Consider the following 24,037-nt stretch of genomic DNA (forward strand, 5'->3'; position numbering starts at 1 on the left):
CGGACATGAACCGGCTGCCACGCTGGATAAGCGGAATAAGCAGCGGATGCGGCGAACGGGGAGCATTGCGCGCGAGCACGAGCTGTTCATGCAGCGCAGGGCGAACAGCGATACCGCTGCAGTTCCTGCGGCTGGCTCGACGTCGGCTGGTCATCAGCAGCAGCAGCAGCAGCAGGCTGCGGCGGAGAATGAGTATCATCTGGATATGAACGAGCTGGCGAATTCGTACAACGATGTGTCGTCGGAGGTAGGGTCTGTGGGCAGGGCAGATCACGACGGTCTTGATGATTTCTCACGAAACATGTCGACAGCATCGCTGGGCGACGTGTGCGTGCCTCTCGAGTCGGAGGTTTATGATCCAGACTCGAACAAGCAGCGGTGCTGGCCAGACGTGTCCGCGCTGGAGGAGTGGGTGACGACTGAGAATGCGGCTGCGAACAGCGGGCCCGAGTTGGTGATGGTCGACGGGCGGCCGCGGTATCGGGAGGGACCGTCGTATTACCTCGAAGACAACACCGCACAGTTCAAAGGACGGCGGCCGCCGGGCCAGCAGCGGGAGCCGTCGCGGAACCCGGCGGAGAGGCTTGGTTACCCTTTCCGGTTTACGTATTTTCGAGAGGACGTGGAGAAGACGATTCACTCGCAGGATATCTCTGGACTATTGGGTCACGGTATGTCGTTTTCGGAGCTATTCCCGGTGAGCAACGATGTTGTACCTTCGACACTGGCTACGGCGATGCCGTCGCCTGTGAACGAAGAGGTCCCGATTGTTGTCGCGGACGAGAAAGGGGAGACGCTCAAGCCCGAGAATACGATGCCTGCGAGCATGCCCGAGCCCCAGCCGCCACAGTCTACGCTGAAAGGCGGGATGGGAGGTAAATTTGATTCTGCGCGGTCGATAAAGTCTCGTGCAGGGTCGAGTTATTTCCCGTCTGCCGGGGCGATATCGTCGCTGCAGGCAGCTGCAGGCGCGGCGGCGGCGTCGTCGTCGCGGGCTACGTCGGTCGCAGAGAACCGGCCGTATCCGTTCTTCCTTGATATTCTTGATCCAACGGATCAGGAGATGAAGGTCATCAGCAAGGCGTTTGGGATTCATCCGCTGACGACGGAGGACATCTGTATGGAGGAAACGCGCGAGAAAGTCGAGCTGTTTCGGACGTATTACCTTGTCTGTTTCCGAAGCTTTGCGATCCAGCCGCACATGAGCGCGCGCGAACGACGGACGCGGCAGGGAAGCGAGGCAGCGCGACGGCGAAGCAATTTCGGGCGCAAGGGCGATCTTGTGCCGGTGAATATGTACTTGGTTGTGTTCCGCGACGGCGTGCTGAGTTTCCATTTCCAACCGACGCCGCACCCGGCGAACGTGCGCCGGCGGATCAGGCAGCTGCGGGACTATGTGAGTGTGTCTGCGGACTGGATCTCGTATGCGATCATTGACAATGTGACGGATGCGTTTGCGCCGCTGATCAGTGAGATCGAGGACGAGGTGCAGGCGATTGATACGGAGATTTTAGAGATGCATTCGGGTGAGCTGTCGGATGAGGATGGGTATGACAGCGACGAATACGGAGATGGAGATGGAGAGGGAGGGGAGGGTGTGGATGACTATAGGTCCGAGCTGAACCGCAAGCAGCGGATGCGCAGGCGCGGGCAAGAGGGTAGCGAGACGTCAAGTATATTCTCGTCGCGGTCGACGCGGATAAAGTACGATGTGAAAAACCGGGGAGACATGCTGCGACGGATTGGCGAGTGCCGAAAGCAGGTGATGAGTATCATGCGCCTGCTGGGGTTCAAGGCGGATGTGATCAAGGGCTTTGCGAAGCGGTGTAATGAGCAGTGGGAGGTTGCGCCGCGGAGTGAGATCGGGTTGTATCTGGGAGATATCCAGGACCATATCATCACGATGGTGCAGAACCTGACGCATTACGAGAAGTTGCTTGCGCGGAGTCACTCGAATTATTTGGCGCAGATAAATATTGAGATGACGGCGGTGAACAACGAGACGAACGACGTGCTCGGGCGGTTGACTATTCTGGTGAGTGCAGAGAGTGTGTGTGTGTGAGTGAAAAGTGAAGAGAGCTAATGAGTATGATGATTTAGGGAACGATTGTGCTGCCGATGAATATTATTACAGGTCTATGGGGCATGAACGTGCTTGTTCCTGGACAGGAGGCGGAAGGGCTGAGCTGGTTCTACTCGAGTAAGTGCAGGAGGAGTGTTTTGAAGAACGAGTCAGTGCGCTAACAGGATCTACAAACAGTCACCTTGGGCCTGATTATCTTCGGCCTCGGCTGCTACTTTGCAGCCAAGAAGGTCTACGGAATAGCGGTATAAAGACAGGAGATAGAAAAGCAGGAATATTACAATAAGAACAAAGATCGTCGATGAGGTCATCGGTCTGCGGCTCATGTAATCAAAACTCAGTAAAAGTAACAAACTGCGGCGATCGCCATGAAAATAACCACAGCAGCTTTTGTCACCAAATGTTCTTCTTCTTTTATTCTTCTTCTGCTGCTTCTTCTACTAATCGCAATCACCTTCTCCTCTCCTCAAATGGCGGATCCTTTTCGCGCAGCCATCGGTCCAGACGACCTCTTCGCGGCTGCTGCAAGTCCAACCAATGGCGCCTCTAATGGCACGGACCCGCGTCGTCTGTTGCCGCACCACCAACATCTTCAACTTCACCACCTCCAACCCCAGCAACCTCCCTCGCCATCTGCTGCTGCCCACTCCGCCGTCGCCCAGTCCGATCTGCTCGCCGACCAGCTCTTCTTCGACTCCTTCCCTTCCTCTGCCTCTTCTGCCTCTGCCTACGCCGCCGCCCCGCAACAGCCCCCGCCCCCGCCCCCGCCCCCGCACTGGCTCCACCAGTCCGTCGTCAATCCCTCGTCCGCTCAGCCTGCTCCCTCGACATCAAACCTTTTCCAGGCCGCCGCCTACGGTTCTTCCCCGTCTCTGAATCATTTTAACCTCCAGTCCGACTTTGTCCCCTCGATGTCCCCGCTCGCAAATCCCTCCGCAAACGGCCATCCCTTTGACTATGCTCCTGCAGACCAGGACGACCTCAGCCGGCGCGGTGCAAGGCGAAAGCGTCCTCCTATCGACTACGCTGCCATAGAAGAGACAAACGACTTTTTATTTGATCCCCCACCACGGCAATCTCCGCAACCCAAGAAACTCAAGTCAGCCCAAGTCCGCCCGTATGTCCCCTTGTTTACTTCTCCACCTCCTTCTTTTCATTAACCCAACTCACCCTGCAGACCCTTCGCCAACGACAAACCCGTCGTCGTCAACCCCAGTCCCTCAGAATACTGGTACACCCAGAGCAAAAACTGCCAGAGCATGAACGTCGGCGTCCGGCGCTGCCGCGCTTGCACGCGTCGCAAATCTGGCGTCGGCGCATGCAGATTCATCACCGTCCGTGTGTTCAAAGAAGACGTCTCGGGCCCGTACTACGACGGCGAGGATCCCGACTACGGCTTCCGCAATTTTCTCAGCACGATCAAAATTGATGAAGCCGCGCCTTCGACCGGACCCGATGCGCGCATCTGGTCGTCCCCTTTTCTCTCTGCGACTACCTTCACCGCCCCGCCGACATCGCTCGCCGACATCACCTACGTGCTCGACCTCGTGAGCGTCACTCTACAAGATTTTCTCGCCCAAGAGCTCGTGCTCGAAAGCCGCGAAAACCTCCTGCGCGTGATCCCAAAGGACGCCGACTACCGCTCGCTGTGCGACATCTGCGGCACCTCCATCTTCTCCGGCAGATTCATGTGCTACTTCTGCGGCCTCGAGATGTGCATCGACTGCTTCGACGACTGGCGCAACCTGGGCTCGAATCCGCCGGACCGCAAGCTGGCGCGCAACACGCAGCAGTTTGTCTTTGAGTTTTGCGCGTACGGGAACCGGCATGATCGCTCCTCGCTCGTGCCCGTCACGCGCATGCTCCCGGGAGACTTGCAGGCGGTTTACGACGACGTGAGTGCGCGCATCGCGCTTGGTGCGGCCGAACTCGCGGCAAGCACACACCTCAAGCGCGAAACCGCGCCGCTGCCGCCGATCGCGCAACCGCTGCTTGACGTAGACAAAGTTCTCTCGCATCCAAAACGCATCGATTTCGGCAGCGGCGAGCTCTCGATCGACCAGTTCCGCGAAAAATGGAGCGAGGGCATGCCACTTGTCATCCACGGCGCCGGCAGTGCGCTCAAGTACGACTGGTCCGACGACGCCTTCCTCCTGCACCCCAAGAGTGGCGACCACTGTACTTTATTGAACGAGACCGGCGCGCTCTACGACTCTACCGTTCGCGAGTTTTTTGAGGGGTTCAAGACTGGTTTGTTTCGTGGGCTGCTGCCGGGAATGAGACTGAAGGATTGGCCTGTTCATGCCTCGTTCGAGCAAGTTTATCCTGACCTCTTTGTCGACTTTGACAACGCACTCCCGTTTCCCATCTACACGCGACACCTCGGATTCATGAACCTGGCATCGATGTTCCCCGTCGAAGCCAACAAGCCCGATCTAGGACCCAAACTCTACACCGCATACGCCTCCTCGCACGCTGCCAAGGGCCGCGGCAGTACCACGCTGCACATGGACGTCACCGACGCGTGCAACATCATGTGCTACTCCGTCGCCAACGGCAGTCCGGACTCGCTCGACAACGTGCCCGGCGCAGACACAGACACAGACGCACAACAGTCTCCTCCCGCCGTGATCGGCGCGGTCTGGGACATCTTCCGCGCCGAAGACAGCGACAAGATCCGGCAATTCATCCTCGAGCGCGAACAGGAAGATCCCGACCTGTACCACAACCCGCAGCTGCCGACGTCCAAGTCCGGCAAGTCCGCGCCCAAGACCGCGACAGACGATCCGATCCACCGACAGATCTTTTATCTGACCGACCCGGAGCTGATTTTGCTGCGCAAGCGATACGGCGTCGTGCCATTTCGGATCTGGCAAAAGGTGGGCGACGCGGTGTTTGTCCCCGCCGGATGCGCGCACCAGGTTTGCAATCTATCTTCTTGCGTCAAAGCTGCCATCGACTTTGTCTCACCCGGTATCTCCCCCCCCCCTATCTTCTTCTCTTTTTACCATTAACTATATAACTAACCACCGCTCGCAAAGAAAATCTGGACCGCTCATTCAAAGTTATGCATGAAACCCGCAACCTCGCGCGCGTGAAGAAGAAAGACGACCTGCTGCAGTTCAAGCAGATCCTTTTCTGTGCATACATCAGAGCAAAATACGAACTCCGTCTCGCCACCCAATGCTGATCCTACCTGTTCTTCTTCTGAAGTTGGAAAGCCACTTTTGAGGAAATGATTTGCTTTATTTCTTGGAACCTGTGCACGTCTTCACTTCGATGTCTATATTTTTGCTTAATGATGCTATTTAAATAATATCTCACGCCGGGTCTCAAAAAGCTAGCTCTTCGGAAAGAACGTGGTTAAATTTTCTTTTTGATGTCGTTGCGTCTGATCTAACTTGCTCTTTCTTTTTGGTTTTTTTTTGTTGGTTGGTTTACGGGTTTGGTTGATTACGGTTTATGAGAAATGTTATTTTGGAGTTTTATTCTTCCCTCTTTTGTTTTGGCCTCTATATCTTTGTCTCTTGTGGTCTTGTTACTTATTGTCATTATTGTTCGTTCTTAGGGTACCGCGACATTCCTAATCTGCGTGTATGCGTGCTGTGATTCATCATGTTTTCGCTATTGTCATGTACTTCAACGATGCCAGTTGATTGGCGTTTGATTTTCTCTCTCGCATTTCTTTTTGTCAGATGTTATGTTGTATTACTAGTTATTTTCTTATTCGTCACATCGGAATAACAAAACGCAGCACCATCAAATTGATAACACAGTCACACTACACAAATCTTTAATTTTTAAACTCATAGTCTTCTTTGATCTCAGTATCTCGTTTCTGTAAAGACTTCTACACAATCTTAACATCTTTGCCCGATAAAGAACTAATAGTCTCCTGCTCTGGCTGATAAATTCTCTCAAATCCAGAGACATCGTCCTCATCCACCTCGCCGCGAAGATTAGCCCCGCCAACGTCGACAAGCTCCGTCGGCGACGGAGCAGGCTTATCAAACACCTTGTACGGCACCCCCGCGACCTTGGAATACACCCACATCGCGGCCGCGCGGACGACGACCGCGCCGACAAGCCAGAGCAGCGCGCCCACGGGCGCGGCGACAAAGGCGCCGAACGCGCTCCAGTCGTCGTTGTAGAGACCGTCTTTGAGCAGGAGCAGGCCGCCGGCGCTGTTGACGTCGCCGTCGTAGTAGACGAGGCCGAAGAGGAAGACGGTGAGGACGCCGCCGCAGCCGGAGACGATGACGTCGAAGCCGTTCATGAAGTAGAGATGGGGCACGAGGCCGAGGAGGATGCTTGGCATGACTGCTGCGGAGATCAGGTCGGCGATGAGGAAGATCGAGAGGACGTTAGGGGCTTTGGTGGCGACGAAGACGGCGGGGATCATGACGACGACGACCATCGCTCGCACGTAGATACTGCTGAGTTTGTTGCGGAAGATATCGTTCGAGACAGAGGATACCATCGCCGACTGCAGACTGTCTAGAACGGCGGTCGACAACGCGACGCCAAACACGAGGACGAAGCCGCAGACCCAGCCGGGAAGTGTCTCGACCAGCATGAAAAACGCCAGCGACGAGTCCTCGTCGTCCGAGCCGGGCCAGATATGCGCCCAGTCCGCGATGATGCCGGTGAAGCCGGTGAGCGTGAGATACACAAAGATCAGGAAAGTAGCGATTCCGGTGGAGATGTAGAGTTCTTTATCGTTTCGGGACGCAAATGTTCGCAGCCAAAACCCAGAGAGGAAGCAGTCGTTCGAGGCGATTGCGATTGGCAGGATATAGATTAGTTGCCAGCCGAGCTTCGTGGAGCCTGTCAGACCAGACTCCTTGATGTACGAGGTATCGATGTCGATCTGAGTGCCCATGGCAATAGAGACAATGATGAGAAGCAAAGTCATCATGACACCCTGGATGTTGTCGGTGAAAAAGGAGGTGTGGAACCCACCAAAAGTGGTGTAAATAGTCGTCACAACGCACTCAACAATCATCACAGCCAATCCGTTGACACCCGTCAGGTACTCGACCATGTACTGGATCGAGGTCAACTCCGAAGCCATGTATAAAAACTATAAACTGTCAACACAATTCATCCTAATCAAACGATACGACAATTCAGAGCGCATTCCTACCATAGTCAAGATGGTCAAGACGCCGAGGTATAAACCAGCAAGATATCCAAACCGCTGGAAAACCCATTCAGTCAAGACAAACCCCTCGGGACACCGTTTTCTCACCAGAGGCCCGACAAACGCAAAGAGCATGATCGGCAACGACGAGCTCAGAGCATAGACGAGCACACCTTGGATACCGGCAACGATTCCGATCTGAGGGTACGTCAATAGGATACCGCATCCCATAGCTTTGCGACAGTCAGAATATGGGACAGTACAACCAAAAAGAACAGAGAAAGAGATATTTGGGCACTTCTCGTCTTTCCCCTTTTCACGCAAAACATAGGAAAAGGGAAAGAAGTAGAAGTGTTCCAAACTTTCTAACGTAGCAAGCACATTCCTCACGCAAGTATTAACTTGTTCGAGTTCTAACGGTTTTTATCTCAGCCTGACTCGCGATTCGAAGCAACAACGCCGAATCTGATCATCAAGCACCCGCAGTGGCCACGTTTAAACACAACACAGAGAAATTTACAGGTGATTACAAGGATATGATAGGATGCTAGCTAGATTTGAAGCGTTGTGTTAGTATAGTCTGGACGCAACAATATATGGAGAGGTGGAGAATACTCACGGCTTCTCAGATCACTCCTTGCTAAGCAACTGCTCATTTCAATCGTGCATGAAACGGACGGTTGGGGAATAGTGCAGGAGATATGTAGAACAGCAGAACAGCAAGAAACATTGATGTTAAGTTATACAAGCGTGGGAGCCATGCATATAGCAGACGCAGAAAGTCCCCAAAGTAACTAGTCTCAAGTTCAGTAAAATGACAGGTAATCCAGAAAAACTCACCAGAAGCCAGGAAGTTGAACGCCAGAGGAATTGCTAATATCACGAGAGCTGTTAGAACACTCAACAAAGATGTAGTCAACAATTTAGTGAAACGTACGAGGCTGAGACCTCAACGCGGCAAGGAATTCCTTTCTCCCACGAAATCTCCAGGCGACATATAGTCCAAGAACTCTTGAAAGCAGAAACAAATGTCAGCTAAAGGTGCATAATATCGGATGGCTGTATGCCGACGATGCTTGTGTCCTTACAGAAAAACTCCGTATGTGGTATATACGCATGCATTCGCTGCCCGTAGAGAGATATAACCCATTGTTGAATATATAAAATATTTATCAGGCGCGAATAGTAGCAAAGTGGGTGGTGAAGAAAAAGAGAGGGAAGATGGATGGAGAGAAAGAAGAAAAAAAGAGCGAGCAGCGGCGTTTTTAAATTCGCGATGGCTTCGATGGCTTGCATTGTGGCGCCTTGAAATTACTTTTGCTGGTTTCCCCACCCCCGCCACTCTTCCTTTCTCCTTCAGCTTTCTGGCTTGTGTGCTCTGTTGTTGGTTAAAACATACGTGAGTCATGTATTGAGATTTCCTGAATAAATTATGTCACAATGGAGCAATAGAACGCAAACACATGTCCTAAGACAACAACATAGAAAGTAAAATAACAAAAATTGACTCATTGAGTACCAAAGTCATCGTCGATTCCATCTCTACAATATCAATCGAGACTGTCGATTGAATATCAACTGGAACCCGGCCTAATTCAAACAATCAAACGCTCTTGATATAACTGAGGATGCAAAAATTCACATCTTCAGGAGACCAGATTTCACCGCTAAATTAGCGGCACCATAATTCCCTCATCTACGGATAAGCGGGAAAGTTTCAGTAGAGTGAAGATACCCTCGACAGACTCTTGGATCGTCTGAAACTCGGATCAGATAACAATATAGCTCTGGCTATAGGCGGGGTAGTAAAAACAAGGCGATGGCGAAGTCACGACCCTCACATGTAGATCGTAATCGCTAGGTCCCGGCACCGAGACAACCACCTGTCCAGACCCGACTGAGATTTCATCTGGGCAACCACAGCAGAGATCGCAACAACAGCAGTCGCACTCTTCATCCGCTGCAGCGCCCGCCACGAGTCATTCGGGAGGCTCGCTCTCGAGCGGGTCGTCCGGATTCGCAGGCGGTGCGTTCTGGCGCTCATAGGTCTCGGACTGCTTGAGATCTTCCTCGAGCAGATCGATAGCATCAACGACATCACCCTTTGCTTGCTGCGCATAGTAGATAGCCAAAGCCATATTATCCGAGCTGATGAGCTCCAGCTCAACCAACGCGCGCGCACACTCACGCTCAGCCTCGTTAGCCTGATTCTCGAGTCCGAGACGATTGATGTCGGCTCTGTCCTGAGCCTCAGGACTGAGCTGGCGCATCTCAATATAGTTGTACGTGCGACTGGGCATCCGAGGTCGACGCGACCCATCGGCTGATACCCCGTGAGCGGTTCTAGCAGCACGGATTCTGCCCGTCAAGGTCTGCGTATCCTGGCCCAGGAACTGTGGATGACGGGAGGCACCTCTGCGATCGCCTACCTGCGACGGCGGAGCAGATTGGTACGTCGGAGCAGAGCTGTATCCAGAAACGACGGATGCAGCAGACCGCCCTGCTCGTTGCGCCTCCGCAGCAATCGCAGCAGCGCTCTCACGAAGAATCACCTGCGGCGAGGGTGGCATTCCCGGAGCATCAGAGTAGCTTGGACCTCTCACCAATGTCGGCGCCAGAGGATCCTGAGCCGGTGCCACGTCCTGGATCTCAATCAGCCCGCGAGTATGGTGAGCCGTGTAACGACCTGCACGTTCTTGGCTGGCGGTCCGCATTCGGCGCTCATCCGACTTGAGATTATTCCACGGGTTTGCGGCCGAAGATGCGGTAGGGATATCATCGCCTGCAACCGGAACGCGCCGCGGACTAGTGGCTCGCGCAATACGGATCTCGTCTTCCATCTGGGTTTTCTCGGATTCGATGACTTCTTCTTCCATCTTCAGTTCGCGAATCGCCCCTTCGATTTCCGCGACCGGGCTCCCGTGAATCTTGGTAGCTACATCCTCCCACACAGCCGCATCATCACCTAGATAATCATCAGCGGACGGGGCAGAAGGAACGAGTGTCGTCTGCGCAGATACAGCCTCTGCTTCAGAAGTCTGGACCTCCACTGCTTGCGGCGCCGAGACACCAGTAGCTTCTGGAGAAAGCGGTCCGTCGCTTCCAAACGAGCCACCGAGATCATTGTACACAGACATCCTCGGCACGCGATACGCCACAGGATACGGCACTCTCATACCTCCAGCATGGAAAGTGCCGACGGCCAAGGGAACGGTCTGGCCAGTCAAAAACCGGGGCGCAGAAGGCTGCATGCGCAAGCTTGTTGGCAGAGGCGGGAGTGCCGGGGGCGCCGCCGCGAGGCCGTCATTACCGCCTGCTTTGTAAAACTCTTCAAGGCTAGGCGCGCTCGGAAACGAGTCTGAGGCAGTATGCTTGAGAACTGACGGCGCAGATCCGATCTGCATTGGTTGCGAAGGGAGCGAGGCAGTACGACCGAGTTCAGGTCGGGATAGGCCATCTGAGGATCCGAATCTTGGGGTATGGACAGCACCAGCCTGGATCGGGATCTTTTTGGGAAGATCAGGAGCGGGTGCCGAGGAGCTGAGGGGAGCACCTCTGATTGTCTCATTGTCACTATCCGGGCCGTAGAGCAGGTCGCTGCCGAATTCGGTCTCAGTGTTTGTATACATAGGAGTAATAACACTCTCGCCCTGCACAGATTCACCGACCTGAGAAGCCGAGCGTCCAATAAAGTCAAACTCCGACTCAGAGTCCAAAAACGGCTGAGTCGCTACACTCGGACCTGACCACTGAGACGGGGACCGTCCAAACTCCGTTTCGGTATTGGTATCGAGCGGGGTCTGGACGCTATCAGACTGTGCAAGTTGCGAAGACTCCCACATAGCGCTGATCTGCGAAGCAAGCTCATCACTGGACAAATCCCTACTCTGACCGACGGATGACCTGAGACGCTCATTCTGGAAATCGTTGAACTGAACCGAGAGATCATGCAGACAGCTCCGCAGCTGCGTAGTCGCAATCTGCGTGTTCTCGCGCGCCGACCTAATCGCGTCCCGCGTCACCTGCAATCCTGCACCGGCTGCGTCTCGCGAAGCTGCAGCGGCTTGGTATCCACTCAGGCGCGCAACCTGACCGATTTGCACCGCAAAGTCCTGGAAGCTGCTGATTGTGCGGTCGACGGTTTCACGCGTGAAGTCAGCCGGGATGGGGAACACCCGATCGGCTTGCTTCACGTTCTCGCTCACCTGGCGAACGATCTTACGAACGAGGGCGGCAACGTGGTCAGGAAGATCGGGATCCATTTCGAAAACTTTGGAGCTTGCTACCGAGTCGATGCCGTTGGCTGCATCTTGAAGCTGCTGGATCGCGCGTCTGACGCTATCGGCCACGTTGTCGACCCAGCTTGCGCTGCTCGCAGTAGACGATGATGCAGCTCCGGAAACACTGCTTTGGAGCGCACTCGTAAATCCCGGATTTGGAACCTGAGCAGTGGTGCGGATAGTACTGTCGCCGAAAGCCGAAGTCGTCTCAGAGTAGAGCTGATCGTCTTCGGTCGTAAACAGCGGAGCAGGCGATGATTGGCGAGAAAGCGTCTCGACATCGTTCAGCATGCTCTCAAAGGCAGCCACCAACTGATCAGAAAACTCGTCACTAGCGGCGCTCGCGAGCCCTGATTCGGGCGTCGCTAATCCGGTGCCGGTGACTGTGGTCGCGGTGGACATCTGTTCATCAGGCGTTGGGATGTCAGTCTCAGCTAGAGCCGAGAGAGAGGACAGCTGAGGCGTAGCCAGCGATTCGGCAGCAGACGTATTTGAATGGCGACTGCTAGCCACAGAAGAGCTGGAATCGACGAGATTCCGCCAGTCGGGACCAGCTTTCGGAGTCAGAGAGAAGACCGCAAGCTTGTTCTTGAGCTTCAGCTCTCGGATACGATCGTCCAGCTCGCTAAAAGATCCGACCTTTGGAAATAAAAACACGCTGTCAGCAAAGAGAAATACGAGAGCCGGCCACGTCACTCGTCAATCTATGACTTACAGTGATCTGATCTCCGTCCTCGTCGATGTAGTATAGCGGAGCACCGGTATTCTTTACGGTCGAGTTGTACTTCTCGCGCTCAACACGGATGGGAGCACTGACGCCTGCAATGTAGACATCAGTAGCGCTGCCGGATGCGAGGGAGGAAGATGGTTGCGGACTGCTGACCATGATGCTCTTCCAAGGATATCTAATGCAAAGCGGGAGTCAGCCAACAGATGGTCAAGTCTCCAGCTCGAAAGAACAAGACGCAGATAACACTATCAAAACCTACCTACACAGCCTCAGTTCTTTCAGCACAGAATGAAAAAGAAGAAGAAGTAGGATACAACAGAAGAACTCCAGAGGGCTCTTGATATCCAAGTCAGCAGTGCCCTGAGGCCTACGCAACCCGGAGCCCGATAGGCTGGAAACCTTAAACTCCCAATCAACGAATCCATCGGGGATCCACCTCCGGTCAGTTATCTGTCGATAAACCTTATGCTCATACACTACTTTATTGTATTTACTATAGTGATCATAATACAGAGCTCATAGCTACGAAAAGACACACAGTCTATTCGCTCTTTTCAGTAACTAGTCCTTTGTCTCTGGGCTTCTCCAAGTACATCGCCCTAGTCATATCTACTCCTTCCGGGATAGGGATCCCGCGCACCGCCAGCTCGCCCCAGAACAGAGCAGCTCTCTGAGAAGCATGATCGAGGTAATCGAACGGATCCGCCTCGAGCGTTTCCTTAGCCGTCTCCTGATTGCTCTCAACCACGTCGACAAACCCTTCCTCGTCTTCCTCCGGCTCAGCATCTATCTTTGCAGAGATAATTCCCCAAACGCACCAGCCGAGCTGGCATGCCGCATTCCATTTGGTCGCCTCGCTATGTAGGACCGCAATCATCTTGTCGATCGTCTCAAGCTCATCAAAGTCCTCGAACGTGTGCGTGACGTAGCTCTCAATAAATCGGGAACGTTCCTCAAGATTTGGGAATTTTTCGGAATGTAGATCCTGCGGCCGCGTAGGATGGTGATAGTCCGCCATCCATTCACTCTGAACAAACTGTGTCAGTCCAAGCCAAGTAAATCAGAAAACATGTAAGTGGCTCACAAAATGATTCGCAATGTCATAGCCTCGCGTATTAGGACTCGCGTACTCAAAGTCTATGACAACCAGTGCTCTGTGCTCATGAGCAGGCTGCAGGAGCGGAGATCCTAGCGGCAGCTCTACTCGCAGTAGATTTCCGTATTGAGCCTATAAAGCGTTAGCTTGACTTGTCCTCTGGCTTTATAGAAGCAGACCCAAACTTACGTCGTTGTGGGCAAACACTAGGCCCTTGTTCACCGCCTCTTCTCCACCATAAGCAGCCTCCAGCCATTCCTTATATCTCCTCGCGCCCTCCATGAACGTAGGCCAATCCGCCATCAACACTTTCTTCGTAGTCCAAGGTGGCCCGCACGGATTCGCATTCGGATCTTGATCCTCAGGAACCAACTTATCAAGCCGATCAAGTGCTTCCTTCGCATCCATGCTCCACTTTGCAAAATTCTTCCATAGACCAGGTCCACCCAGCCGCTCGTCCATCGTCAAATCAACGCCGTCGTGTAACTCACGCATCCGCTTGGCGATACCACGACTGACCTCAGGCTTGCGGATATCTTCCTTCGTCAGCGTCGTAGCTTTGAGGAATTGCTCGAAGCGGCCGTTGGTGAAAATGCCTAGGATCCGAGGACCGATGTTGCGAGCCGCGAGGCGCTTGAGCACCGCGAGCTCGGTGGCCCGATCGATGATCTGCGACGTATTGGGCCCGTAGACGCGGAGAAGCAGCTGGGGAATATGACCAATGTGAACTAGAGACGTAGCGCTCTTGGGACGTGGTAATTTCTGCGAGCTGCCAGAGTCGGCTGGAGTATGTGGCTCCGTGTGGTGAGCTCTGTGGGAAGGATGCATATACTGCGCGGGCGGGCTGACGCAATATACCTGCGCGTGTCGTCTGTTAGTCACTCCAGCAACAATATCCACGTAATAAAGCAGTAACCTGTACGTACGGCGTTTGTGAGAGCACCTGATATCCGCGATATCTTAATGAACGGATATTCAGAGATGGGCAACGACCGCCATCTTGGCAACTTGAGTCGCAGAATGAGCATCAACACCTCGCGTTTAAGCTGCTCTGCCGGCAGACTGTATCGAGTTAGCACGGCACATCCACTGGATTCGCATAGCCATTCATATAAACACACCTGTTGTCCAGAATAACATCTACCGTCGGAACCTCGGGGCTGCGCTCGTGATCACTTCCAGCATGACTACTTCCCGAACTCCGTCGACGAAGGAGCACTCTCGGTACATTAGGCGGAACAACAATGTGCTCCATCAGAGCAGCACCTCGTAGTCGATCGTTCAAAATATCAAGGCGGGCGCGTGGGGTGCTCTTGCTCCTCGACTGAAGGTGTGGTGGGGGGAGGGGAGGTTCGCAGACGGACTGACGGACTGGCTACCTGATAGGCTTAAATTACCATCGATCTTACGCACGTTCCCTTATTATAGTGGTGGCTAAATAGTCACCCTGAAACCTTATTTGCATGGTGAGAACCACATTGACGCATCTTCCTTTTGCTCTCGATTGATTCAGATCAGAGATTCAACAATACCGCGTTAGCTGTTACTATTCCCTGAATATTCCCGGAAAGAAACAAAAAGTTATCTGCATTTTATAAAATCTGGTGGAAGTATGGCAGACAAAGGAGCTGGAAAAGTCGTCTTCGTAGGGAACATTCCCTACGATCAATCAGAGGAGCAGATCATGGGTACGTCTTCACTTGCTTCGTATTGATACTCTGACGAGTGCATCAGCAGACTAATAACTTCTTCAAAATTTGTACAGATGTGTTCCAGTCGGTTGGTCCTGTTGCAAACTTCAGATTCGTGTTTGATAAAGAGACTGGGCGGCCAAAAGGGTTTGGATTTGTTGAATATCATGGTCAGTCGATGCCATCTTTTTCTGCCCGAGAGAAAGTGCTTGGAGGTTGGGGAGCTTTTGCTAATATCAAATTGATGATTCAGACAGTGAAACTGCTGCATCAGCTGTCCGGAATCTAAACAACTACGAACTGAACAATCGAGCCCTTCGTGTCGACTTTTCACACGAAACATCGATTGGACCCAATGTTCTCACAAGCGGAAACAAAGGTATTATCTCCTTCCTCGAGCAAGCTCATTTTCACTTTCAAACATCTAGCTGACAAGTTATGTGTGTAGAATCATTAATTTCCTCTCTGCCAACTGGAACACCACCACCTCCAAACCTTTCAACTCCCGACGCCATCTCGCAGACTCTCTCAGCATTCACACCCCCTCAGATGCTCAACATCCTGCAAGAGCTCAAGAGCGCTGCCACACAGAACCCCGCTAAGCTGCGCGAGCTGCTAAAGTCGTCACCACAACTTTCGTACGCGGTCGTGCAGAGCATGTTGCTCATGGGCCTCGTGGACGCGAGCGCGGTCGCATCGGCGGTCGACGCTACGCAACTTGCTGCGCAGAAACAGCAGCAACAGCAACGACTACTCCAACAACAGCAGCAGCAACAGATACAACCAGAGTACGCCGCCGCACCCGCCAGATCAACAAACAGCCCGGCTCCGGGCATCGCGATCCCATCTCACATCGACCCGCAGAAGGCGGCGCTGATCAAACAGGTTATAGAGTTGAGCGACGAGCAGATTGCGAATCTGCCGGATGCGCAGCGCGCGGTGCTTATTGCCTTGCGGGAGAAGATCAGACGGGGAGAGTTTGATTTGGTTTGAAATTATTACTGTGTTGTCGGTCGCAAGTCTGCTGCATTTCTTTTGTATCATAGCTAGTCACTACTGGTTCATCCTGTATTTGTATCCTCGTGTTTAGATGAAGCTGTTGGTGATTATAATTAGGGATTAATATATGGTGATTGAAAGACTTTAAAAATTCCAGAGTAGTTGTGATCTTATTATGAATATTATTATTAGTTGTATATAACCCCACCTAAACGAACACGATTATGTACCAATTTTTCCGCCCTTATGCACCCACCAACCAAAAAATCCTTCTTTTCCCTGATAGGCAATCTAAGCATGACAGAGTCCCGCCTGTGAAAAGCATCATAAGAAAGAAAAGAGAGAAATAATATGAAAACAGAAACCAATGAAAGATGTGAAAAGTTATAATGCTGTGTGCAATCAGTATTGACACTATTCGTACAGAGAAGCGAGGTCCCTCTTGGAAAACCGTCTAGGAACCGCGCTATGTGTAGAGGAGTAGAGATTTGTAGTTTTATCTCAAGATAGTGGAGGAGTTGTGCCTCGAGTATCTTGATTTATCTTGATGAAGCAGTGACCGATAAATAAGGAAAGGAAGGAGGATGAGGAAGAGAGGAAGGGGCGCGGTTACTTGCGCGACCAGATGTCACCAGTATGAGCAACCTTACCGGCCAAGATGAAAAACGAGCCAACAATCATGACGACGCCCGCAAACGTCGCGGCACCGTAATACTCGCCGCCGTTGCTGGTGATGATGGCACCCGCGATGGGACCGCCAGACAGAGTCGCGAACGACATGAACGAGTTGACGGTTCCCAGCCGAGCACCAATTTCCTCAGAGGGCGAGATGTCGGCGATGACGGAGTGCCAGACCGAGGTGGCCGCGCCGGAGAAGAAGCCGTAGGAGGCGGCGTAGAGGATGATGACGCCGACGCTTTGGGCGGGGATCCAGATGGCGAGGGTGAGCAGGCCGGCCATGAAGCAGCAGAGGAAGTAAGAGTTGAAGCGGCCGAATTTGTCGGCAAACATTCCGGGGAGGATGCGACCGAAGATGGAGACGGCGTTCAGGATCGAGATGAGGTAGTTTGCGAGGCCCGGGGAGACGCCGTGGGCGACGGCGTGGCTGGGGATGTAGTTTTGCGGGATAAAGACACCCCAGTAGACGATAAAGACACCGACAGCAGTGAAGGTGAAAGGAAGGTACTTGAAGGGGACGATGTAGGTCTTGTACAGGTCGATCTTCTGGGGACCGGGAGGGGGAACTCTGGAGGTGGTGAGGAGGCACGAAATCGAGGAGACGAACAAGAGCACGAAGCCGATAGCGCGCACAGCCCATCCAAAGCCAGCGTAGTCAACCACCTGGCGGAAGATGACGGGAATAAAGACACCGCCGAGCGCTGAACCCGCATTACCGATTCCGAGCGCGGTCGCGCGGTACTTGTCGAACCAGGACGAGATGGCGGGAGCGCAAGCGTGGAAGATCATGGCTCCGCCGATGGCGGTCAAGACACCCTGGGAAAGCATGATCTGGTAGTATTGTGTGCTGATCGAGGTCAGCATGATGCCGACAGTCATGAGGATTGTGCCGGGGATGATGAGGGGCTTGGGGCCGATGACATCGTAGGCGGCACCGACGAAGGCGGCCATGAAGATTGTGAGGAAGATTTCCATGGAGGTAATCCATGAGATTTCAGAGGGACTATAATTCATGAGCTGATTTGACTGGTAGTATTCCTGGAAAATTCCTGTATGGAGCTGTTAATATATGGCGCGGCAGTGGAAGTAAAGGTGGGCGCGACATACCGATAACAACAACATATCCAAACGTGGTGAGCATGCCAGAGGTAGATCCGATAAGGGACATCCAAGCACCTCTGCTCACATCAAGAGCCTCAAGACCATCGTTCTTCTCCGAGCTCAGAAGCGCGGTGTTCTCGTCCGCGGCAGATTCAGACTTGTAGACCGCGGTGTTGGCGATGTTGTAGTCCTCGTCGCCATCGCTGTTTACGCGCGTAGAGTATCCGGACGAGAATTCAGATTTGACCATATTGACCCGACTCTCACTTTGAAAACTGGAAGAGTGTTCTGAGAGACAATCCCTAGAAAAGTGTCGGTATAATCAACTATATATCGCGAGAGCGGCCGCAGCGGGTTCACGAGTGCGATAGTCGCGGGACAGGGTCCGAGCTTAGATAGTATCGGGGTCTCTTGACCACTTTGAGCTGATCTACGGCCAGCGCAGGAGTCACGGCACATCGCCAGCCAGAATATATGCGCGCGACGGGTGCTTGATTACGGGTTTATTTGCATGAAGATGTATGGAGGGAGGTCTATTCCCGGCATTGCTCCTGGCCAGGGCTTACCGATATCTGTAATAGAATCGATAACTTTTGCTTATCAAGAAGATGGCGATGCGCAGTCAGCCATGACTTAAGCGAGTACGCCTTTGAGTCAGATGTATGAACGGGAGGAGAAGGCGGATTGAAGCAGCGGCTTCAAAACAGAATATAGCTGGTTTCTCTGACCTCTTCAGATATAAAATAGATGTCTGTAGTGAGCAGGCAGCAGATAACAAAATGCCAGGGACCGAGTTACGAGCAATCTAGATGCACGACAATTAGAGTTCATCGCTAAGCCCTTTTGGGAATTGCTATCCAGAGAAGGCATCTGGCTGTCTTCAGAGAACGGCAGATGGAATCTTGTCAGAGGTATAAACAGGCCAGAGCCTCCTCGAGAGGTTTGAGGTGTTTTTCGAGACGCAGCACAGAGACGCAGTTACGGACGGTCCCAGGTTGGTTGACTCCGGTCGGATGACTCTGGTCGGTTGACTCTATAGGCTAGTTCTGGTGAGCCCTCTTGGGAGCGGAAGCTTTCGGCTAGGCAGCAGAATGGAGTTATAATCGCACCCCGAGGTCAAGTTGTGCAGGATAAACGCATACGTGGGTATTTTCGAATTGAAGCGAAGGAGCGGTGGGCATTGTAAAACTGTTGCTGCTGTTGTTAAGAAACCCATCGAGATTTGGATCTGGACAGTCGGACGAACTTGGGACAGCCGGCGATGTAGACAGAAACAGAAGACAAACGGTAGCGTGCGATGGAGAGAGCCGAAGCCGGGATAAGGCAAATTCCGAGTCGAAGCTTTGGGTTTTGAAGGCGCCGTTATGTTTTTGTTTTCTGCATTATAGGAAGACCACAGCAGCGAATGGACTTAGTCGGTCTGAGATTGAAGAGTACGCGACGAGCATATTCTGGTTTGAAGACACTAGTCAGCGTTCGTGCACGCACCAATAGGCTGCACGTAGAGCTATGATATGGAAGTATGTTTGTTGATCTTAAGGTCTTGAGTTTTCCGGGCTCAGGTCGGAAATTGCTGAATGATGTAGAACTACGCGCCGCAGTCTGTCTCTGGCGCTGGAAGTAGAAGCAGACGACGACCAGACATATCATTCTCTTAAACGAGCAGTTACGCGACAGTACTCTCCTGGCCAAGCCGGCAGGAATGACCTGCAGACTGGTTGGTGGGTTACGCGACGCGCTACAGGCAGCCGAAAACGTGCATGAAGGGCCATACCAAACGCGGCCCATGCCTCGTACGCGTTCGTCGCGCGGTAACGCCAAAACGCGAAGAACAGCATCTGATAGGCGGGCATTGGAGTAATAACTTTACAGAGATTATCGTTGGTAGTCTGGTTAAATGCAGACGGTGCTGAAGACGTGCAGCGGTAGTACGTGGCTTGCATCGAAACGGTGTTAGTATAAAGACATAATGGCTGTTTAACGCTGCTTTATCCACGGGCCATAAAAAAGGCACTATGTACGATGGAGAAAGCCCCCAGGATGCAGCCCTAGCTGTGCTGCGACGAGGATGCATGGCAAGCTTGTTAGGATAGGAAGAAAGTGGAGATAATGACATTTGGACAGACGATGAAAGAGATGCGTACGCGTTCGTCGCGCGGTAACGCCAAAACACGAAGAACAGCATCTGATAGGCGGGCATTGGAGTAATAACTTTACAGAGATTATCGTTGGTAGTCTGGTTAAATGCAGACGGTGCTGAAGACGTGCAGCGGTAGTACGTGGCTTGCATCGAAACGGTGTTAGTATAAAGACATAATGGCTGTTTAACGCTGCTTTATCCACGGGCCATAAAAAAGGCACTATGTACGATGGAGAAAGCCCCCAGAATGCAGCCCTAGCTGTGCTGCGACGAGGATGCCTGGCAAGCTTGTTAGGATTGGACAGACAATGAAAGAGATGGTGAATGAAGTATAGAGAATAGAATTGAGAGAAGAGGAAATAGAGCAATAAGACTTGGCTGGTGGTGGTGAATGAAAGCTATTGCTCTGCAACGGTTTTGGCCACCGAGAGAGTTGGAGTTAATAGTGACTGCACACACAGCGGATCACAAGAGGTATTGACTACGTGGCATTGAGACAGACCACGACTGCAATGCGACGTGAATGACAGCAAGATCAGACAGAGACAGGGACAGACAGACAGGCAGCCAGAGCAGCAGTCAATGAATGCTCATTCTCTGGCTGCTTCCCGTTGGGCGAAGAGCCGGATGCAGCAGGGCCGAGCCGCACGCTGGGCGGGGCGCCGGAGACGAACCGACGAGCGCAAGTCCGACAGGGCCATAATCGTGTGAGTATCGTGGAGCAGGCCTTTTGCTGATAATCTGCACTGCTACAGACATCTACAACCAGCAGCAACAGCCGTCCCCCCTCCTCGTGGCCAGCAGCACCCGGCAGATCGCCACAGGGCCCCTAACCGGCCTGCGACCCTGGACGGAGGTGTGGCGGCACGTGGCGGCATGCGGCGGTGCATCGTGGCGGTGCGAGCGGCGCGGTTTGTGCTGCGCAGAGGCCGCCGTGCTGCACGCGCAGTGCTGCGTCGCCTTTTTCTCGGTCTTCACCAGCTTTTTCAATCCTCTCCCGCTCCCGCTCCAGCCCTTCTTTTCTCTCCTCCTCCCATCCGCCGCTCTCTTCCCTCTGTCCGTCGCGTATTAGTCTGCTGCTCCTGCCTTAGCCATGCTGCTGCGGCCTTTCAACACCCTCATCGCGCTCTTCACAGCCGTAATCATCTTCCTCGGTGTCTCCATCCTCTACAACGCGCGTGAGCCTTCCCAGTCCGTCGTCCCTTTCGCTGTGCCCAATGCTGCTCCCGGTTTCGCCCAGAACGTCCAGGAGTCTGGTATGTGTTTTCTCTATTCTTCTTTTTGTTTTTGGTTCTTCATTTGCTTGATCTCGTCCGCGTATACGCGTCTCTTCTCCCTGTATTCTCTGGGGCGCTTTTTTCGTCTCCTTCGCCCATTTTCGCCCTGCGCAGCTATCACCTCCTCAACTCTTCACAATCTCTCTTCTTTCTTTCTTCCTCGCCATCTCTTCCTCTACTTCAATCCCACGGCCTCACTGAGCTTGCAAATCCTTCCTTCGCCATTGCTGGCTACAGACAGGCGCACAGCTTCTTTTTTGCCATCTGATTCAAAATTAGCCTTTTTCCTCTGGATGCTTGGCCACCCACCACTCCTCCACCATCCGCTCCTCTGTCTGCTCAATCAAACTGTCTCTATTATATCACTACTCAATACCACCTTCTACACTTTGGGTGACCGCGTATTCGCCACTGCGTGCACAGTCCCTTCTCTCTTCCTCAGTGGCGCGTCTAGCCACTGTGATCTAATTTGGGTCGCGCCTCAGTCTCAGCAGCGCGACTGGCGAGATCTTGCGATGAAAGCTAATCAATTCTCCACTCGTACAGAATCTAACAATCACTTTTTTAATCTCTAGTCCTCGCTCAGCCTGCCGCTGCTGCTAACCACTATGCTGGCGCTGAGGAGAAGCTAGCTGAGCCTGTTGCCAACGCTGCCGCCGGCGCCGCCGTCGCCGCGCCGATCTCTGGAGTCACGACATCTGCCCCTGCTTATGCTGCTGGTCAGCAGGCCCCTGAGGAGAACGGTGATGCTGCTCCTGTTGAGGCCGCTCCCGCTGCACCTGTTGCCGATGCGGCTCCTGAGGCTCCGGTCGCTGCTCCCATCGCTGGAGCCGCTGGTGCTGCCGCTGGTGCTCCCGCCGTCGCTGTTGCTGACCAGAAGTCGCCCGACGCTGCTCCTGCTGAGACTGCTGCCGATGCTGGCGACTCCGACGTCGAGCCCTCCGAGGCCGTGCCCGCCGATGGCTCCCCTGCTGAGGCTGCTGTCGTTGCTGAGGCTCCTACCCCTGAGGAGGCTGCTGAGTCGGCCCATGAGGATGCTGTCTTGAAGCAGGCTGCTAAGCAGGCTGCTGCTGCCACCGAGGGTGCCCCCAAGAGCGATGCTGCTGAGACCGTCGCTACCTCCAAGGAGGAGGGCGAGACGGAGACCGTCGCTGAGGCCGCTGGCAAGAAGCTTGCTGAGGAGACCAAGGAGGCCGAGGCCGAGGCTGAGGCTGCTGCCGAAGTTGCTCTTGAGGAGGTCGAGAAGTCCAACTCGCCCGCCCCTGTCGCTGATCCCGCTAAGACCGAGGCCGAACAGAAGGCTGAGGCCGATGCGCAGAAGAAGGCCCAGGCGAAGAAGCAGGCTGATGCCCTCGCCGCGTATGTTGCTGCTGCCGAGCGCGCAAAGAAGGAGAAGGCTGCCCTTGCTGCTTACACCGCTGCTGTCGAGAAGGCTAAGAAGGAGAAGGCCGCGGCCAAGGCTGCTGAGGCCAAGGTTGTCGAAGAGAAGCCTGCGGAGCCCAGTGAGTTTTCCTCTTTTTGATATCAGTAGACTGTTTGTGATTGCTTGCTAACGTTCGATTAATTTTACAGAGTTCTTGCCTGCCATCAAGAAGGGCGACTTGCCCAACCCTCTCCGTATCTTCTTGACCGAGAACGGTGGATCTCACGAGGAGGTTTTCGCTGCCTTGATCTACGCTTTCGCTCAGCTCCCCAACTCGTACATTTACGAATACCTTTTCCGACCCCGATTCAACATTTTCGCCGTTCTCAAGACCTTTGGCCTTACCAACTTGGCCAAGCCCCGAGGATCTACTTCGATGAAGTTCGATGCGATGAACCCCATTCCCGACGTCATTCTCGGAACCACTTGCGAGTTTGATATCCGTCGCTTGAAGAACCAGTTCACCACCATGCGCGATGCTGGCTCGTACCTTTTCTGCACCGTCCACCACGGTGACAGATGGCACAAGGACTCGTTCTACCACTTCTACACTGACATCATTCCCTGGATTGAGTCGAAGCAGATCACCTTCATCTTCCTGTCTGGCCACACTAAGCGCTTCATGGAGGACAAGGTCATCCCCTCGTGGGCCCCCGAGCATCAGTTCATCAAGGACAACTTCAGAGTCTTTGTCCCTGTCTTCCCCGTTCCTATCCACACCAAGAAGGAGTTGTCGTTCAGTCTGCAGGGTAACTACGAGTCTGAGCGTCGCGACTACAAGTCTATCTTCACTCAGTTCGAGTCGTTCGGCAAGAAGAACCCCGAGAACGAGCGTCTGCAGCAGTTGCGTATGCACTTGATTGGTCACGGCAAGCATCCCGAGGTCCCGGCTTCGATCAAGAGCCGTGTCGAGTTCAACGAGGGTCTCGAGTTTGCCGAGTTCTACAAGATTTTGTCCGACTCGTTTGCTTTGCTTCCTGCTTTCGCCAACGACGAATACTATGACAGAAAGGCGTCGAGTTCCGTTCCTGCTAGTTTGATTGCCGGTGTTCCGATCGTTGGTAAGAAGCGTCTGCTAAAGACCTACGATTACCTTACCGAGGACTCCATCTGGCTCCAGAACGACAACGAGGCCGATCTCGACGTTATCGAGAGAATCCTCGAGCTTCCCGAGGGCAAGATCGAGGAGCAGAAGGCCCGAACACGCCAGCGGAATAAGGAGGTTGTCCAGGAAAACATTGGAAAGGCGCTCACGTGGTGCAAGGAGATCAGCTACACTGTCAAGAGAACCGGCGACGAGGTCGTCAAGGCCGGCTGGACTTGGGAGTGGTAAGCGGTCTCTTTTTTCATCCTTTGGTTCACTGTGTATGAAAAGAACGAAAACTATGTTTAAATC

General features: G+C 53.3%; 9 protein-coding genes across 9 annotated transcripts; 4 read left to right on the forward strand and 5 right to left on the reverse strand.

The window, feature by feature from the left end:
• Positions 1-1,063: 1,063 nt before the first annotated feature.
• BZA70DRAFT_298624 (uncharacterized protein) lies at positions 1,064-2,334 on the forward strand (the record flags this gene model as incomplete). Its single annotated transcript, XM_064914614.1, has 4 exons — positions 1,064-1,526; positions 1,728-2,035; positions 2,101-2,200; positions 2,261-2,334. 4 exons carry the CDS (start codon positions 1,064-1,066, stop codon positions 2,332-2,334), a joined length of 945 nt encoding a protein of 314 aa, XP_064771571.1.
• Positions 2,335-2,553: 219 nt separating this feature from the next.
• Positions 2,554-5,273, forward strand: BZA70DRAFT_287843 (uncharacterized protein; the record flags this gene model as incomplete). Its single annotated transcript, XM_064913989.1, has 3 exons — positions 2,554-3,200; positions 3,261-5,056; positions 5,125-5,273. The coding sequence occupies 3 exons, from the start codon at positions 2,554-2,556 to the stop codon at positions 5,271-5,273; spliced, it is 2,592 nt and encodes an 863-aa protein (XP_064771572.1).
• A 660-nt stretch (positions 5,274-5,933) lies between these two features.
• Positions 5,934-8,376, reverse strand: BZA70DRAFT_234740 (uncharacterized protein; the record flags this gene model as incomplete). The annotated part of the gene is made up of 5 exons (XM_064910311.1): positions 5,934-7,166; positions 7,230-7,459; positions 8,022-8,099; positions 8,164-8,237; positions 8,315-8,376. 5 exons carry the CDS (start codon positions 8,374-8,376, stop codon positions 5,934-5,936), a joined length of 1,677 nt encoding a protein of 558 aa, XP_064771573.1.
• A 398-nt stretch (positions 8,377-8,774) lies between these two features.
• On the reverse strand, positions 8,775-12,679 carry BZA70DRAFT_53424 (uncharacterized protein). The gene is made up of 3 exons (XM_064915189.1): positions 12,496-12,679; positions 12,222-12,411; positions 8,775-12,145 (listed from the first exon to the last, which is right to left on the reverse strand). Exons 2-3 carry the CDS (start codon positions 12,390-12,392, stop codon positions 9,206-9,208), a joined length of 3,111 nt encoding a protein of 1,036 aa, XP_064771574.1. The 5' UTR covers positions 12,393-12,411; positions 12,496-12,679; the 3' UTR covers positions 8,775-9,205.
• Positions 12,680-12,701: 22 nt separating this feature from the next.
• BZA70DRAFT_245330 (kinase-like domain-containing protein) lies at positions 12,702-14,843 on the reverse strand. Its single transcript, XM_064910622.1, has 5 exons — positions 14,454-14,843; positions 14,259-14,394; positions 13,522-14,190; positions 13,321-13,464; positions 12,702-13,263 (listed from the first exon to the last, which is right to left on the reverse strand). The coding sequence occupies exons 1-5, from the start codon at positions 14,585-14,587 to the stop codon at positions 12,778-12,780; spliced, it is 1,569 nt and encodes a 522-aa protein (XP_064771575.1). The 5' UTR covers positions 14,588-14,843; the 3' UTR covers positions 12,702-12,777.
• Position 14,844: 1 nt separating this feature from the next.
• On the forward strand, positions 14,845-16,176 carry BZA70DRAFT_274016 (uncharacterized protein). Its single transcript, XM_064911920.1, has 4 exons — positions 14,845-15,020; positions 15,098-15,193; positions 15,277-15,402; positions 15,472-16,176. Exons 1-4 carry the CDS (start codon positions 14,945-14,947, stop codon positions 16,014-16,016), a joined length of 843 nt encoding a protein of 280 aa, XP_064771576.1. The 5' UTR covers positions 14,845-14,944; the 3' UTR covers positions 16,017-16,176.
• An 8-nt stretch (positions 16,177-16,184) lies between these two features.
• BZA70DRAFT_309235 (major facilitator superfamily domain-containing protein) lies at positions 16,185-18,178 on the reverse strand. Its single transcript, XM_064914878.1, has 2 exons — positions 17,808-18,178; positions 16,185-17,749 (listed from the first exon to the last, which is right to left on the reverse strand). Exons 1-2 carry the CDS (start codon positions 18,049-18,051, stop codon positions 16,632-16,634), a joined length of 1,362 nt encoding a protein of 453 aa, XP_064771577.1. The 5' UTR covers positions 18,052-18,178; the 3' UTR covers positions 16,185-16,631.
• Positions 18,179-21,865: 3,687 nt separating this feature from the next.
• Positions 21,866-22,911, reverse strand: BZA70DRAFT_53895 (uncharacterized protein). The gene is made up of 3 exons (XM_064915192.1): positions 22,784-22,911; positions 22,635-22,720; positions 21,866-22,585 (listed from the first exon to the last, which is right to left on the reverse strand). Exons 1-3 carry the CDS (start codon positions 22,804-22,806, stop codon positions 21,939-21,941), a joined length of 756 nt encoding a protein of 251 aa, XP_064771578.1. The 5' UTR covers positions 22,807-22,911; the 3' UTR covers positions 21,866-21,938.
• Positions 22,829-23,974, forward strand: BZA70DRAFT_234649 (uncharacterized protein; the record flags this gene model as incomplete). The annotated part of the gene is made up of 1 exon (XM_064910307.1): positions 22,829-23,974. A coding segment is annotated over one exon (1,146 nt), but the record flags the coding sequence as incomplete, so codon positions are not given.
• Positions 23,975-24,037: the final 63 nt, after the last annotated feature.

Source organism: Myxozyma melibiosi (assembly GCF_037950935.1).
Source record: "Myxozyma melibiosi strain Phaff 52-87 chromosome Unknown BZA70scaffold_1, whole genome shotgun sequence".
In the NCBI taxonomy this organism is placed as follows: domain Eukaryota; kingdom Fungi; phylum Ascomycota; class Lipomycetes; order Lipomycetales; family Lipomycetaceae; genus Myxozyma; species Myxozyma melibiosi.